This window comes from Oikopleura dioica, chromosome PAR, assembly GCF_907165135.1.
Source record: "Oikopleura dioica chromosome PAR, OKI2018_I68_1.0, whole genome shotgun sequence".
Classification (NCBI taxonomy): Eukaryota; Metazoa; Chordata; class Appendicularia; order Copelata; family Oikopleuridae; genus Oikopleura; species Oikopleura dioica.
Genome location: NC_137293.1, coordinates 10,741,506 through 10,756,372, shown reverse-complemented (window position 1 = coordinate 10,756,372; position 14,867 = coordinate 10,741,506). Strand labels below are relative to the sequence as shown.

The following is a 14,867-nucleotide window of genomic DNA, read 5'->3' as shown; positions in this document are numbered from 1 at the left end:
ACTGGAATCGATTGAAGAAGGATTGAGATGATCCGGTTTTAGCCGGAGTAAGTATCGGAGAATCGAAGTCGTTAAAAATCATCTTCGAGTCGCATCGAATTGTTAGTCTTAAACTCAGAACCGGTTTAATTAATTAATTATTCATTAATTATATTCTTACTATGTAAAGATCGCTTATACTTTCATTTAAAAATAACTCACTCTTAGTTCTGCTAAGCATTTTCTCTCGACTCTTCCGTTTCTCCAAGCTCTTCCTTTGCTTTCCTCTTCAGTTTTTCAGAAATCTCTATCGCCATTTTTTTTCTCTTGCTGTCCAAATTTGGGTTACGTGCTGGTTTATTATTTTTCAGTGAAAGGTCTAGCTCACGGTCTATTGAGCTTTGAATCTCCCTAAGTGTTGAGTGCTGAGTTGTATTGTTCCCAAGGCGGCTTTTTCAACAGCTCGTTTTCTGAGTAGAGTGAAAAATAATAGGGAACCCTGCGAAAAGGAAAAGGGATTCGCGAAGTTCGAGGGTCAGTCTGACTCAGCAAGCCTCGTCTTGTCAAGACCAAAAAGAAGCGACATGGCTCGCGGCCGCCCACAATCAACAGAAAACTCTGCATTAATCCCTTCTGCAGATATCAGACAAATGCATGTCGCCACTTATTTTCGAAAAGATAGGAATTATGAAAGAAAAATTGTTATTTTGGCTCATATTTTCAAAACAAACTTTTTGCAATGACAATGTGAGATAATCAAACAAACTTCATCGAAATATTGTTATAACAAGTATTCTATTATCACAACTTTTCCAAAAATAATCATTAATAATTCGCTCATATGTCAAGTAAATTATATCATGTGAGGAAAACAGAACATAACAATCTTCTTGCTTCGTTATGGCCAGTATTGTCTACCAAGAAATGATGACGTTAAGAAAATTAGACAAGCGTAAATGAGCTCATTTCTTGTGGCAAACAATGATCCACCAAAATTGGTTTGGCTTGAAATGACGCCATCGATGTAACCTCTTCAGAAGACGCGGTGTCCAGCGCGATCGATACTAATTAACAGTCTTTATTGAAACAAATGGCTATACACAATGTTTTTACTCGCAATAAGACGATCAATATATGAAGATGATACCTTTTTCGACGGCTAATTTGCCAGGTTGTGAGGTTCCGTTATCTCCCCAACCTCCGATGACATAAAACGTTGAACTTGACAGCTTGAATATTGATAATTGGTTTCTTGCAGTCAATAAGTTGCCTAATGCATATGATTATCGTCTTATATTGAATAAGTGGCTCACCAGCAATTGTCCAGGCGTCACCTTTGAAGCTGAATATTTCACCAACTCGTTGGCTTGTTCCATCCACGTACGTCAGACCTCCAACTGTTATCACTGCACTTTCAATATTTATAGACGAGAGCGACTTAACTCCTTAAAAATAAAATTTTTATTGAGTCAATTAAATTCAAAAAACCTTTAGGTAAACTGGATTTTGTCCTCCATCGATTCTTGTCGCCATATGTAAAATATTCGACGGTATCAACTACGCCACCTTCCGGCAAGCCACCACCAATCACTAGCGGAAAGCCCTTCCATATTTGTATTCCGGTACTATGGAGTTCTGCTCCTCTCGTCGATACTTCCGTCCAAGAAGTTCCATCAAATTTAACCAAAGTTCCATAGTTTGCGGCCCAAACATAGCCATTACCAATGTCTGTAGCACATTCATGAGACTTCTCCACTTTTGACGAAAATGGAGGAGAAATATGAATTATTTCTAAAGCGCAATGCATATTAATTTTGTACATTGATTCAACAAAGTTCGAGATTATATAAAGCTCCCCAGAAACAAGGCCCGTACAAGGCAGTTCAATATTTGATGGAAGAGCAGGAATGACCCGAATACTTTCTCTAAGGGTAGCAGGGAGTGTGAATAGCCAGCTTCGATCACTACTGTAGTAAGAGTCGAGGATCCAGATGGAGGTTGTACAAATATCGTGTACGTAATTTGTTGACTGTCGTATGGTAGTTGTTGTAGTTTTAATTGTTGTCGTGGTTATGCTTGTGGTTGATGTTGTAGTTGTTGCCATGATTGTTGTTGTGGATTTACTCGAAGTTATTGTTGTTGTCGGCGCTTTCGTTGTATTCGTTGTCTTAGTGGGTGTTGTGGTTGAGGTTTTGGTCGTGATTGTAGTTGTAGTCGTCGTCGTAGTTGTAGTTTTAGTCGTGTTGGTGGTGGTAGTGGTGGTTGTAGTTGTAGTTGTACTCGTGGTCGTAGCCGTTGTCGTAGTTGTCGTCGTAATTGTCGTCGTCGTAATTATCGTCGTAGTTGTCGTTGTAGTTGTAGTCCTGGTGGTGGTGGTGGTGGCGGTCATAGTTGTTGTTTTAGTTGATGTCGTGGTCGTAGTTGTCGTCGTAATCGTCGTCGTAGTTGTCGTTGTAGTTGAAGTTGTTTTAGTCGTGTTCATAAAGTTCCAATTAATTTCTTGATTGTATCGCTTATAGAGAAGACATTTTGTGTAATCAACCTGTCCGGGCGCAACGCCATCATCTTCGAATGTGTGAACTCGAACCTTTTTTATACAATTGCGAATATCTGTGTCGTTTGCTAAACTACTGATTCCAGAAATCTCAAGGATGAAGCCATCGGAATCGAGCTGGTAGCCAACAAGTTCATCACTGTGAGCTTTGAGCTTCCTGAATTGAAGAAAGGCAGATCGTTTTGGGTCCATTTTAGTTAGAAGGGGAGTTTCATAGCGGAAGTTTTCTGTCACATAAAGGTTCTTAATCTGATCAAAGACATCAAACTCCAGTTTTATCCCCTCTTCAACATTTTTCAAAAAGCTCGCACACGCAAATTGAAATCTGATGGCTCCCCAGAAAACTTCCGGCTGCGAATTCACAAGCTTAATCCTCGCGTAAATCGAATCTTCTCTGTGCCCGATAATTTCTATCGTTCTTGTTTTTGGTCTTTCAAAAGTACAATTTCCAGCCAAAAATGAAAAAACAGTTCCTTGAAGGAATACTAAAATATGGACAAGCATCACTTCTCTTCGATCGCTTGATTGATGCCTTGCGAATGAATAAGACAACTAAGCGATTTTAACGAGTTTGGACTGTGAAAATTCATGCTTGTCGACCTTATAAATGCATAAAATTATCTCAGCTTGATTTTCGACCGTCATTTTTGTATTTATTGTTGTGACTCTTTCAAACATCTGTTTTAGTTTCCAAAATACTAATTTGGCGACTAGAATTGATATTTTTATTGAACATAATGACAGCAATGACAAGCAAGAAAAAGGCTCGTTTCCCATGGGCCATGGTTTTTATAGAAAATTCAGATTCAGGAGCCGCCGGCGTTTGTTCGAACTAGCGGAGAAATTGCGGTTGTACGCTACTTTAACATCACCAATTTACCTTGTCAAAACATGAAGATGGATTGATTTTTTTCAAACAAAATAGCTTGAAGGAAAAGAGAGAGAAATGATAAAGAATATTATAGAAGCTATTTGCAAATTTCTTAATGGACATCGGTGCCTTGGTGTTTTCGTTCTTCTTGCGCTGAATTACTACCAGATAAAGAAAATCGCGACTTCATTAAATTCAGCTTATTGCCCATCTAAGACTAAAGCAGAAAGACAATATGCAGCATCGCCTTCTCAAGTCGAAACAACAACGATGCCAGGAGACGTTTTCAATACAACTTCAACCGCGCTTGAATCAGCTGAATTCTGCCTCGACGAACATATCGAATATCAAGGAAAGCTAAACATTTCTTTCAATCACCTTCCCCTCTCATTCGAAGAAATTGCCAAACGCGAGGGTCCCGATGAAACTGGCCTGTTTGAGCCAAAAACGTGCACGCCGCCGAAAAATTCAAGAGTGGCGATTATTATTCCATTCAGGGATGAAACCAAGGCATTGATTAGAACGAGGCATTTGCAATATTTATTGGAACACATGATATCAGGTATTCTATTTCGATGGGTTTCAAGATTCAAGAATACTTCAGTACTCAAACGCCAACAGTTACATTTTCGCTTCTACATCATAAATCAAATCTCTGGTTCACCATTCAATCGCGCAAAACTTCTCAATGTTGGATACAAAGAGGCTATAAAAGACGACCCAACGATGGACTGTTTCGTCTTTCACGATGTTGATCTTGTTTTGGAAGATGACAGATGCCTTTATTCTTGCGATGGAAATCCCAATCATTATTCGGTAGCGATTGATAAGTTTAGGTATAGAATTCCCTATAAGAAGATATTTGGTGGAATTGTGCAGTTGGATAGAAAAATGTTCAAAGCTGTCAATGGATTCAGGTACAAACTGAATCTTTTCTCCTCAACTTATCATTCTAGCAATGAATTCTGGGGCTGGGGAGGTGAAGACGACGACATGTACCGCCGAGTCGTTATGGGCGAAAACTTCAAAATACACCGAAAACCGCCAGAGTTCGCTCGCTACAAAATGATAGAACACAAGCGCGACTCTGGAAATCGCAAAAATCTTGAGCGTCGGCCAATGGTTAATCGCTGGAATTTCAAGGCGCTCATTGAAAAACGATTTTGGCAGCTTGATGGACTAAATAGTTTGGAATACAATGTTGTTGCGAAGGAAGTTAACCACTGTTTTGTGAATGTAACTGTTGACTTGCTGTATGACATCAGAATGACTCCGGAAGAGCTTTTACTGAATGAACTACCGGAAATTGATCCAAAGAAAAGGGTAGTTTCTATATAATTTGATTGTAAATAAATGAACACTTCTAAATTCATAAACTAAGCTAGTTTCCTGCTATATGCGAGATCCTGCAATAAACGAAATAAAAGACACAAGAACAAAAGCCTACCAATAAATTACTGGTAGTTATAGTAGGCTTTTGTTTTAGAAATAGGTTTTGAAAGTTGCGACTGTATTTTCAGAGAATGTTCAGTTCGATGCTCCCTGTTGGAAGGGAAGGCCGTGGATAGACTTCTTGTCCACTTGATTCTTCAAAAACTTAGGGATGTCCCTAAGTTTTCAATGTAGGTCCTCTTTTTCAGAATCTTTGTTAGAGATTTTCCTCGTGGACTTAAAAATTACGGTTACTTTTGTAATTGCAGGATAAATAAAGTACTTACGGACTATTTTTGCGGCGCCGGACTCGGAAAAATCCGAAGACTGACCCTGTGAGGAAAATAAGCCCTCACAACAACATCAGTTCTAGAGAATTTTCACGAATTCTAAGAATTTTGTCCTTTTATTGAACAACAACTGTTTTCAGGCACAGAAGCTTTAGAAAAACATTATCAAAGTGAATTATTCAAGTAAATGCTCGAAACCGAGCATTTTGGGCAGAGTCGTTCCAGAAGGTCCCTGAAAGTGGAACTGGAAGTCGGACGTGTGGTTTGAATAATCGATATTGAATTCGGCCACTGGAACACCTCTGTTCGCCGCGTTCGGTGCAATCATCGCAGCTTATAAATTTGTAAAGCTCGTTGTCTTTTCTGTTTCACCTGGATAAACTACAGAAGTAGTACCCACGATCAGTACTAAATCAGCTTCTTCTGCCTTTTGCGAAGCCTTTTTTATAGCACCGTGGTCGAGATTTTCCCCAAACCAGACAATATCTGGCCTCAACAATCCACCACACTCTGGGCAGGCGGGCAAGTCCTTGACAGGAATTCTTGCTGGAGCCTGCTTTGGATCTGGAAGCCCCTTCCCCTCCAGCGCCGGGACGATCGGAGAATCGTTGTTGATTCCTTTGTAATTACAAGCGGTGCATTTCACGTTATACAAAGCTCCGTGAAGCTCTAGAACATTTTTGTTCCCTGCTCGCTGGTGAAGGCCATCGATGTTTGTCGTAATGAGAAAAAAGTCCTGAATCGATTGTTTGGTTTTCGAAAAAATAAATAACGAGCCTTATTTTCTCCCTCCAGTTTCTGCTCGAGAAGTGCTAAAGCCTTGTGGCCATTATTAGGAAAGCATTTTCGCACGAGCTCTCGTCGATAGTGATAAAATTCCCAAACAAGAGAAGGATCTGATCGAAATGCTCCTGGAGTCGCTAGGGACGTGGCTTCGTATCGTCTCCAATACCCACCGGCACCCCTGTTTCACAGTTCCGAAAAAGAAAGAAATCCAATTGAAGAGAAAAGCTAGAACTCTCCTGAATGTAGGAATATTACTTTCAGCGGAAACGCCAGCGCCAGTAATGACAACAACTTTCTGCGCCTCTTTGAGAATTTTGCTAAAAGAAGCACGACAAGCGGATACTTTCATTCTGAACACAGATCACTGTAAATCCAGGATGAATCGATTCTTCTGGGTTTTATCTTGAAAATTTATTCCTAATTGAAATTGGTGAGTGATTGCACTGAAGATGTAGCGAATTTTTGAAGTAAGAAAAGGTATTTCAATAATCTTATTACATATTCTCCTGGTTGGAGGGGAGGAGGTGGTGTTGACGACTGTGAGAGAGGAATTATTTGAAGAAGCTCCATTTGACTTCTTCTTTGGCTCGTTCGAGGAACTGGGAGAGATTTGTCTCCGAAAGTGGAATGTCTTCAGATCGAATGGCTAAAAGCGGTGATGAATTTCGATTTTCTCGATTGCTTCTTACCTAATCGGTTGTAAACATTGTTGGGGTCAATTTCCATGATGATTCCTTGGTCGATGATCTCGTCAATCGCAAGAAATACGTTTTCCAGGTGATGGTAAAGCGCTCGTTTCTCAACGTTTTTTCGCAGGATTAACGAGATCGAATCGTAAACGCAATTCAAAACACTAAAACAAAACTAAATTAGAAGAACAGTAAATTTGAAACGCACGCAGATAGAAGAAGCTCATTCTCGTCCTGGCTGCCGATGACGTAGAAGAGTAGATCGACATTGGTCTTATAGCAAATCGTCTGTCCATCCAAAAGAACGATCTCGTCATCGCGCTTTCTCGTCTTCTCGAAGATCTTCTTCTCAAACGGCTGGAAGGAATATGTTATCTTTTGGAAAAACTGAGTGCCGTACCTTCTGCTCTTTTAGAGTCGGAAATTCATCGCCAAAGTATTTTCCCAGCAGCCGTTTCCCATCGTTATCGAGAATAATGACTCCGCCTTAATTTAAATGATAAATTCTCCCCTTCGATTTTCAGTTTATCATTTACCAACAGTATACAAGCTCGGATCGACGGTCATCCTCTGATAATCAAGTCGTATGAACAAAAACTTTCGAAAACTGTATGTCTCAACGTCTGAGAAAAATCGTCGGAGCGTTTGAATCGCGCGCTCTGATTGGCTGATAGCGGCGAGTGTTGAATTTGGTTCGATCCGCGTCCGTATTGGCCGCGCGTATTTTCTTTCGCTCCAGTTTTTTCGCTTTTTCGACACAAACTTTTAGGATCACCAATTTTCTAGTGCTACTGTTAGAGAGGATGAGGAAGTGAGAAGACTGGAAGTTGAAGGAGAACATAAAGTATGGAGGCGCTGTATGGGAATTTTGAAGGGTTTTATGGAGAGTATGGTGAGAAATTCTTGCCGGCTATAGTTGCCAGCTTAATTTGCGCCGTTGTTGTTTTTGCTTGGAGAAGTACTGAAGGTAAATTATCCGATTTATCCGATGAAATATCATGTCCAATCCTCTGTAGTGTCCACACCAGATGAATTAGAGGGCCAATTCAACATCCCCGGTCGCGGAACATTTAATATCGTGCACGACTCTTCATCGGCGCAAAGAAACGAGCAGTCATCCTCACTGCGAAGAAGTCCCGAAGGGCTTCGTCGGCGAGTTAATTCTGATGGAAATTCCAGTGCGCCTCCATCTTCTCAGGGAGCAAGCAGCTCGGCAAATGGCGGAAATTCTAGCACTGACCAAAGGTCGCCCTCGTCAGTAGCTGAGGAATTATTCGATGAAGGAGATCTGGAAGAGCCGGAACTAACGACAAAAATACGATTTCTAGATGAGAGCGAGATTCAATGCAGATTTCGGCCGAGCCAGAGTCTCGGTGATTTCAAACGTATGAATAAATTTACCGGCGTTTCTGTAAAGCGGGAATAATTTAGGAAAGAACATTGAAAACTCCACAGAGCGTAGACGTCTCTGTCTCATTTTTGGCGGCATGCCGCTTGTAGGATCAGGCAAAGGCGAGTGAAAAGTATTGAAGAAGCCTGGGGTCGAACCAGGGACCTCCGTGTTCATGAACCGGTGTGCTACCACTGCACTACTTCTCCGGGGACTTTGTCCGCCATTCGAGCCAGTTACTATGCCTAAGAGGAGAGGACCTTCTCCCACAACTCCCTAGTAACTGCTCTAACAACTCGTCTTACATATGCCGCCTTGGGTTTTGGTTCTTTGTCTGGTGCCACGGTCCCCAACCGTTACAAGCCTACCAACCCTCCCAACCTTCAGCTTCTCCTGAGCTACTGAGTGAACCTTTGTCAATCTCAGCTTAGGGTTTGTTTTGGCTACCTAGACAACCCACTGTCTTCACCAGTTTGTAGGATCAGGCAAAGGCGAGTGAAAAGTATTGAAGAAGCCTGGGGTCGAACCAGGGACCTCCGTGTTCATGAACCGGTGTGCTACCACTGCACTACTTCTCCGGGGACTTTGTCCGCCATTCGAGCCAGTTACTATGCCTAAGAGGAGAGGACCTTCTCCCACACGCTAAAGGACGACAAGGCAAAAATGTCAAAAATCGGCGTTAAAGATGGAGACACAATGCACGGCTTTTATAAGACGCTACCTCCAGAGCCGAGTCCTGAAGAAAGCAATAATAATGCAGGAACGAGTGCTCATCCTCGAACGGGACAGCATTCGCCGCAATTGGACGAGGAGGACTTCTTTGATGATATTACTCGTTGGTTTGTCCCAGCTATCGGCGCCATTTTAGGTAAGCACTTTACAAAAAAGAAGAGAATTAATCTGTGGTCTTAGGCATTTCGTGGGTTTACTTGATCACCGCTCCGTACCCAATGACGTTCTCTACTCATTTATCAATGTTCTCTATCACTGGTGTTTTCGCCGGTTTCATAATTATGAACCGAGCCTGACAAGCTTCTTCACAATCTCTTCACCCTTTCACACAGCTGCAATACTTGAATCATGGATTTATCGATTAACAACCATTCTTCATTTCAATCTCTTAGTATGGAAATCGAACCGGTAGCAGAAGTGTCCCTAGAATTAGACGATGGACTTCCAACAGTAGAAGAGCGACTTGCTGCTCTTCGACCTTCAAGACAATTGCTTGAATTCTACAGACATAAAGTTGAAGATTTAGGTACAAACTTTGTTTCATTTTTTTACTAAAATTGTGCTAGAGATCGAATATGATACAATGTCCGGAAAGCTAGACAACTTTGTAAAACACTGTCAGCAAGAAGCTCTGCTAGAACGAACAATCCGCCAACGCGAGAAAGAAATCAACGACTTGCAGAAAGCACTTTCAGACATACAAGTCTTCCTTCTCAAGGAGCGAGAGAGCAACTTGAGACTTCACGCAGAAAATGACAAGCTGAAAATACGAGAACTCGAAGATAGAAAAACAATGCAGCATTTGTTGAATATCGCGGGGCCGAGCATTGCAGAATGTTCTTATTTTCATAAAGAACCTCCCGGAATAGGTAGTTTTCTTTTTCAAGTTCGCATGCGAATCGCTTTTCTAGTGGTGATCAAGGAACATAATGCAGAAATGAAGTACCCCCAAGAATCTGGTGATGGTAGTCTTTGCTCAACGCCTCGCGAAAACCCGCCTCCTAAGCCGACACTAAAGGGTGACGGTGTTGTAAGAGCTCCATCAAAGTTCAAACCAAGCGAGATAAAAATAAGCAAGAAGAACTCTGGCCCGAGCGAAGAGAGGCTGCGCGACGACAAACAGATTCTTGCGCTCCAAGTTGAGGCACTGAGAGCGCAGCTAGAGGAGCACATAAAGCTTTCGAATGAGCAGACGAGCCAGTTGATGGAGGACAGACGCATTATGATCGAAGAACATGAAACACATCGAGCTCGAGAAGCGGATAGAACGGAGCAGCTAGAAGCAAGGTTGAGGAAAACTCAAGAACTTCTGAAAGATACGACAAAGGACTTCCTTGAGGTAATCTTCGAATCTTAATTTAGCGTTTTACAAGGGCTCTAGGCGCGAAAAGCACAGCGAGAAAAGGACCGTTCATGGCTTCAAGAGAAAGATAAACTTCTTCAGCAACTAGACAAAGCTCACGATCGAATCTGTAAGATTTCATCTAAATGCGTTTCCTTATGTTTTTTAGATGAGCAAGATCAAAAATCACCAACGTACAAGCCAAGTGGACACGATAAACTCCTTGCTGTTCCAGCTCATATGCGCAAAAACTACGACGTGCTCTCCAAGCCAGCGATCGATCCTTCCGGTAAGATTCATCAGACGCATCTGGTTCTCATCCTTGACTTTAGTCGTCAAAAAGCTGAAAATAGAAAATGAGGCACTGAAAGAACGGCTCGAGCAAGCGGTGCATTTATCTGATATGTATCGAGAACAGTGCATAACTGCCGAAGAAGAAGTTTCAAAAGTGAAGGACCAAGCTCTTCGCGATCAGAATATGTACCAGACAAAGTCTGCCAAACTTATCGATAAGCTGGAATTGACTACAAAGGTAATATTTGAACTTTTTATGAACATCTGAATGTCGTATGTTTATACGAATGAATCATCTTAACGATCCTATTCAGCGATTCTCATCTCTTGAGCAGCGACGAGGGCTAGAAAATGAAGGCTACCGCAATGAAATAAAAAAATTGAAAGAGAGATGCGACCAGCTCGAAGGCCAGCTTTACAAAATGAGCATCGGCGGCCTGAATGACATAGAAGTCCTACAGAACTTCAAGGAGAGTGCGGCCAAGTCCCGCGCTATTCAGAATCAGCTAAAATCACTGAAGAAAAAACTCTACGAAGTAGAAAATAACTTCCGAAGCTCAAACTAGCCATCTGTCTTTTCATTTTTCACCACATTCCTCACACTGTTTTTAAGTTTTTTACTAGAAGATTATTTTATTATTATCACTTTTACAGGCTAAAATTTTAGATGAAACTCATTGCGGGATTATTGGCCGCCGGCCACTCGGAAAAACTTCGATTTGGTGCAAATCAGTGCACATATGGCCCAGCTCATTGGTGCCAAGATATTGTCGCCGCTTCCAACTGCGGCAAGGGAGCTGTGACCTACTGTTCCAACAATGAGGTAGAGCAAAACGAGTGATCACCGCTCTCACTGTCTTTTTAGTGGAATAAAGATACCGCTCCCACTGAATCATGCGAGTCCTGCAAAACCGCAATCGGCCTCGTCAACATGTATCTCACCGACAACAAGTGAGCACTTCTTTTTTTGCAAGTGATAACATTTTCTAGAACACGAGCTGATGTGAAAGAAGTATTGGATTACGCTTGCTTCAAATGCCCCGAGCAAGATGCCTGCAAAAAGATGATCGACGAAGAGACCGACAAGGTCTTCGACTTTATCCAGAATGTTGTCGATCCCGAAACAGTCTGCACTGGTCTTCGAGTAAGTTTTTCTCTCGATTTATAAAGTCAAATCGGCCTTATAGATCTGCTCCACCGATGTCGACGAGTCTTTCTACAAGGCGATCGAGATGAACATGGAAGACATGCCTTCTGTAAGCTCTTTTTTCGCCAGCTCAACACTTATATTTCTCTTAGACCTTTGTCAAAGTTGAGCAGCCAGAGCTCCCACCAATGCCCATCGATTTGGGTGCTCTTCCAGAGGAAAGTCCCTCGAAAACTTTGAAGGCGGCGGTAAACGACGACAAAGATCTGTGCTCCGACTGCACAGACTTTGTTCAGTTAGCTCTGGATCAGATCAAAAATGATCCAGAGGGAATGTACCAAAAAGCACAGGCTGCTGCTTTACAAATTTGCGATATTTTGCCTAAGAGACCGCGTAATTTGTGTCGATTCGCTGTCAAACAAGAGTTATGTTTCACATTTTTCAATTTTTTGATCGGATAATCTTTTTTGAGAACTCATCATAACTCTTCACCAGTTCTCTGACGTGTGGAAGAAACTAACATCACCCGAACCAACCCAACTCTGCACCGCCCTTACTTACTGCTCTTCCTCCTCCAACCCGACCCCACCCGACCAATCCAACCTTTGCTCTTCATGCGCAACTATTGTGATAGACTACCAACAACTCCCTAATAGTCGTCAAAAAGAAGTCTTCAAAGGCTTTTCTGACTTGATATGTGAAGATTTTATTTGCCGATCGATAACAAAAGAAATTTTTCCAATTGTGAACAAGCAAATTATGATGGCTAACCCTACCCAGTCATGCAAAGATGCCGGATTTTGTCAGAATAATCGTTTACCTCGACTAAAGACTACCCTTGGCAATACTGGGTGTGATATCTGCAAGTTGGCTGTCATCAAGATTGATGAAGCTCTCGAGGACAAGGAAACTGACGTTAGTTAATTTATATGTCAACAGTTGTTCAGATGATTTTCAGGGTGAAGTCATGGACTACGCAGAGCAAGCTTGCGACATTCTCCCAGCTTACGCTGATCAGTGCAAAGCTGCCATCGAGATGTACGGTCCCCAGATGATCAAAATGGTCGAGGACAACCTCAAGCCAAATGTCATCTGTGCTGCTGTTGGTCTCTGTGACAAATCGGCTGACTGGCGTCTTCCAGAATCCTGCGCTCAGCCTGCTTTGGCTGGTTTCTGCAGAGCACTCATCCCAAGCTACTTCTTCAACACTGACTCTGGCAAATGTGAGAAGTTCAACTACGGAGGCTGTGGAGGCAACACTAACAGATTCGACTCTCTCAAGCAGTGCGAAGATCGATGCGAAAATGCTCTCGGAATGGGCATCTGCGAAGACTGCAAGCTCGCCATCGACTACGTCAAGGCATACATTGAAGACAAAGGAAATCAGGAAGATATCGAGCAAGCCCTTGAACACATCTGCGACTCTGTCCCTGATTCCTTCAAAATGGAATGCCAGGATATTGTCGACGTCTACGGTCCCCAGATCCTTCAATTCGCTGATGGTGTTCTTGATCCCAACTTTATTTGTGAAAAAGCTCAACTCTGCGCCGCCCCAACTTCTCGACCCCTTCTTGGCATCGATGAATGCACTCTTGGTCCTAAAATGTGGTGTTCCTCAGTCGAAATGGCCAAGAAATGCAAGGCCTACCAGTATTGCAAAGATAAAGGACTTCTTCCTGATAACTAAACAGCTCTAATCCTTGTTTCCATTCAATTTCACTACAGTCCCATTGCAATACGTTTAAAACTGCTGTTGAAAATTGACTTTTCAACCGATCAAAACTCTTCAACTTCCCACGATATTCACAACTCTTTCCCTCTAACTATTCATGTTCTAATCCTTTTCCTTCTTGTTTTTGCTGCCTGAAATGGCCGCCTTTCTGATTCAATTCTCAATGAAAATTCTTGTAGAAGTTCATAAATTAGTCGTTTTTGTGATTTAGGATGTTCGGTCGTCTTGCTACCCGCGTTGCTCCCCGACTTGCCCGACCTATGGTCCGAAACGCCAGTACCAAGATTGTCCCAGTCGAAGCTGAAGTTTCTACTGCTTACGGTAAAGCATTAACAGTACTTTCTGGCTGATAGTTCTCTCAGACGCCGTTCTCGTCGCTTTCTACGCCTGGTTCGTCGCCTACAACCTTCGACGAGTCGTTGGACGAAGCTACACTCCAATGGACTATGAGGTACCATTTCTACCTTCTTGCTCATCTAAACCTTGTTTTCTAGGACATCAAGGTCATCAACAACTACTTCGGCCAGTTCCAGCTCCCATATCCTTTCACCTCTGGATAAGCGGAATCGTAAATTCTGAATCTACATGTAACATGTTCTTTCTCAGAGTTCACTATTTATTCATGCCACAGAGCGCTCAATAAAAAAAGTTCTATCTCCACATTTGTTAGTGCTTATTCTATCCTGCATTGGTATAAGGCTACTAATTTTGTTTTTTGATTTATTTTCGCAGAAATACGAAAAAAGGCTTACAGTGTAACAGACTTTTACACTATGTAAGCAGGCCGCGGAGACAGTTGCAAAGTTATGCGCAGTGTCGTCGGGCGTACTGGTTTTTGAGCTTCTTGAGTCGTCGAACGGCCTGTCGGGCAACGTTACCTCGGCCATTGCAAGCCCATTGTCGAGCAAGAGAGGACATGGCGGAGTTCAGCTGAGAATTCAACTTGCAGTAGTCATCGGCGCTGAAGACTTGAATGTCATCGGCATCATCGACTTCCTCGCCGCATCGAGTGCCGTCCTCGTTTCTGGCACCATCAATGAAAACAAGCCAGTCGTTAAACTTGTTGTAGTATCTTGCATCCTTCTTGTTATTGGCAAGATCGAGTGTTGCGTCTCTAAGTCTCTAAACACGATAAGGAGTAATAATTTCTAAAATCATGTACTTACTTCAAAGTGGGAGACGATGACTAGTCGACGTTCATAGAACTCCTGTGGGAGCTCAGCGGAAGCAGCGGCAAAAAGGGCAAGAGAAAACTTCATATTCAGTTTTTTTTTTGGAAAGCGTAGTTTTACGTTTCGTTTTATACAGCGATTTCAGAGGTGAACCAGACGGTGGCGGTGCTACGCACGCATACATGTGACCACTAATCTCACCTTTTGTCAAGGATAAACATACCTATGGTATAAGAAACATAAACTTAAGTTAAGTGCACATGCACGAGTTATTTGCTGTAAACGAAGTGCCTTAACAAGAGCCACCATGAATTACAAATAATTAGACGGTCTTTTATGCTTTTTTACAAACTATCCACTGTTTTTCATAAAAACGTCGTCGTATTTAGAGTCCATTTTCTTGGTACTTTATTCAATAAAATTGATCGTAAAAAAGTATGATATAACTATGGATTGCA

At 42.1% G+C, this 14,867-nt stretch overlaps 7 protein-coding genes and 1 long non-coding RNA gene across 10 annotated transcripts in view; 5 read left to right on the top strand and 3 right to left on the bottom strand.

Moving 5' to 3' along the window:
* The first annotated feature begins 3,479 nt into the window (after positions 1-3,479).
* Positions 3,480-4,792, top strand: LOC145701786 (beta-1,4-galactosyltransferase 4-like). The gene is made up of 3 exons (XM_081779002.1): positions 3,480-3,966; positions 4,009-4,321; positions 4,361-4,792. Exons 1-3 carry the CDS (start codon positions 3,480-3,482, stop codon positions 4,740-4,742), a joined length of 1,182 nt encoding a protein of 393 aa, XP_081635128.1. The 3' UTR covers positions 4,743-4,792.
* Positions 4,793-4,912: 120 nt separating this feature from the next.
* Positions 4,913-6,304, bottom strand: LOC145705784 (NAD-dependent protein deacylase sirtuin-5, mitochondrial-like). Its single transcript, XM_081783268.1, has 5 exons — positions 6,151-6,304; positions 5,903-6,092; positions 5,498-5,861; positions 5,123-5,458; positions 4,913-5,072 (listed from the first exon to the last, which is right to left on the bottom strand). The coding sequence occupies exons 1-4, from the start codon at positions 6,258-6,260 to the stop codon at positions 5,301-5,303; spliced, it is 822 nt and encodes a 273-aa protein (XP_081639394.1). The 5' UTR covers positions 6,261-6,304; the 3' UTR covers positions 4,913-5,072; positions 5,123-5,300.
* An 8-nt stretch (positions 6,305-6,312) lies between these two features.
* On the bottom strand, positions 6,313-7,284 carry LOC145705777 (coatomer subunit zeta-1-like). Its single transcript, XM_081783263.1, has 5 exons — positions 7,137-7,284; positions 7,001-7,086; positions 6,809-6,957; positions 6,601-6,764; positions 6,313-6,557 (listed from the first exon to the last, which is right to left on the bottom strand). Exons 1-5 carry the CDS (start codon positions 7,165-7,167, stop codon positions 6,463-6,465), a joined length of 525 nt encoding a protein of 174 aa, XP_081639389.1. The 5' UTR covers positions 7,168-7,284; the 3' UTR covers positions 6,313-6,462.
* Positions 7,285-7,294: 10 nt separating this feature from the next.
* LOC145705771 (uncharacterized) lies at positions 7,295-9,090 on the top strand. The gene is made up of 5 exons (XM_081783256.1): positions 7,295-7,567; positions 7,617-7,985; positions 8,032-8,095; positions 8,635-8,858; positions 8,903-9,090. The coding sequence occupies exons 1-5, from the start codon at positions 7,447-7,449 to the stop codon at positions 9,016-9,018; spliced, it is 894 nt and encodes a 297-aa protein (XP_081639382.1). The 5' UTR covers positions 7,295-7,446; the 3' UTR covers positions 9,019-9,090.
* A 5-nt stretch (positions 9,091-9,095) lies between these two features.
* LOC145705762 (coiled-coil domain-containing protein 77-like) lies at positions 9,096-11,000 on the top strand. The gene is made up of 7 exons (XM_081783246.1): positions 9,096-9,248; positions 9,289-9,591; positions 9,634-10,061; positions 10,104-10,194; positions 10,234-10,353; positions 10,397-10,596; positions 10,673-11,000. Exons 1-7 carry the CDS (start codon positions 9,116-9,118, stop codon positions 10,922-10,924), a joined length of 1,527 nt encoding a protein of 508 aa, XP_081639372.1. The 5' UTR covers positions 9,096-9,115; the 3' UTR covers positions 10,925-11,000.
* A 7-nt stretch (positions 11,001-11,007) lies between these two features.
* On the top strand, positions 11,008-13,448 carry LOC145705764 (prosaposin-like). The gene is made up of 7 exons (XM_081783249.1): positions 11,008-11,181; positions 11,224-11,309; positions 11,349-11,502; positions 11,546-11,614; positions 11,658-11,747; positions 12,337-12,420; positions 12,464-13,448. The coding sequence occupies exons 1-7, from the start codon at positions 11,026-11,028 to the stop codon at positions 13,190-13,192; spliced, it is 1,368 nt and encodes a 455-aa protein (XP_081639375.1). The 5' UTR covers positions 11,008-11,025; the 3' UTR covers positions 13,193-13,448.
* Positions 13,416-14,867, top strand: part of LOC145705780 (uncharacterized) — a 29,796-nt gene continuing 28,344 nt past the window's right edge. For all 3 annotated transcript variants that reach the window (XR_014134636.1, XR_014134634.1, XR_014134635.1), the window contains exons 1-3: positions 13,416-13,558; positions 13,600-13,688; positions 13,732-13,824. This is a non-coding gene — a long non-coding RNA (uncharacterized LOC145705780). The remainder of the gene's footprint in view (positions 13,559-13,599; positions 13,689-13,731; positions 13,825-14,867) is intronic.
* On the bottom strand, positions 13,935-14,548 carry LOC145705778 (uncharacterized). Its single transcript, XM_081783264.1, has 2 exons — positions 14,404-14,548; positions 13,935-14,359 (listed from the first exon to the last, which is right to left on the bottom strand). The coding sequence occupies exons 1-2, from the start codon at positions 14,494-14,496 to the stop codon at positions 14,042-14,044; spliced, it is 411 nt and encodes a 136-aa protein (XP_081639390.1). The 5' UTR covers positions 14,497-14,548; the 3' UTR covers positions 13,935-14,041.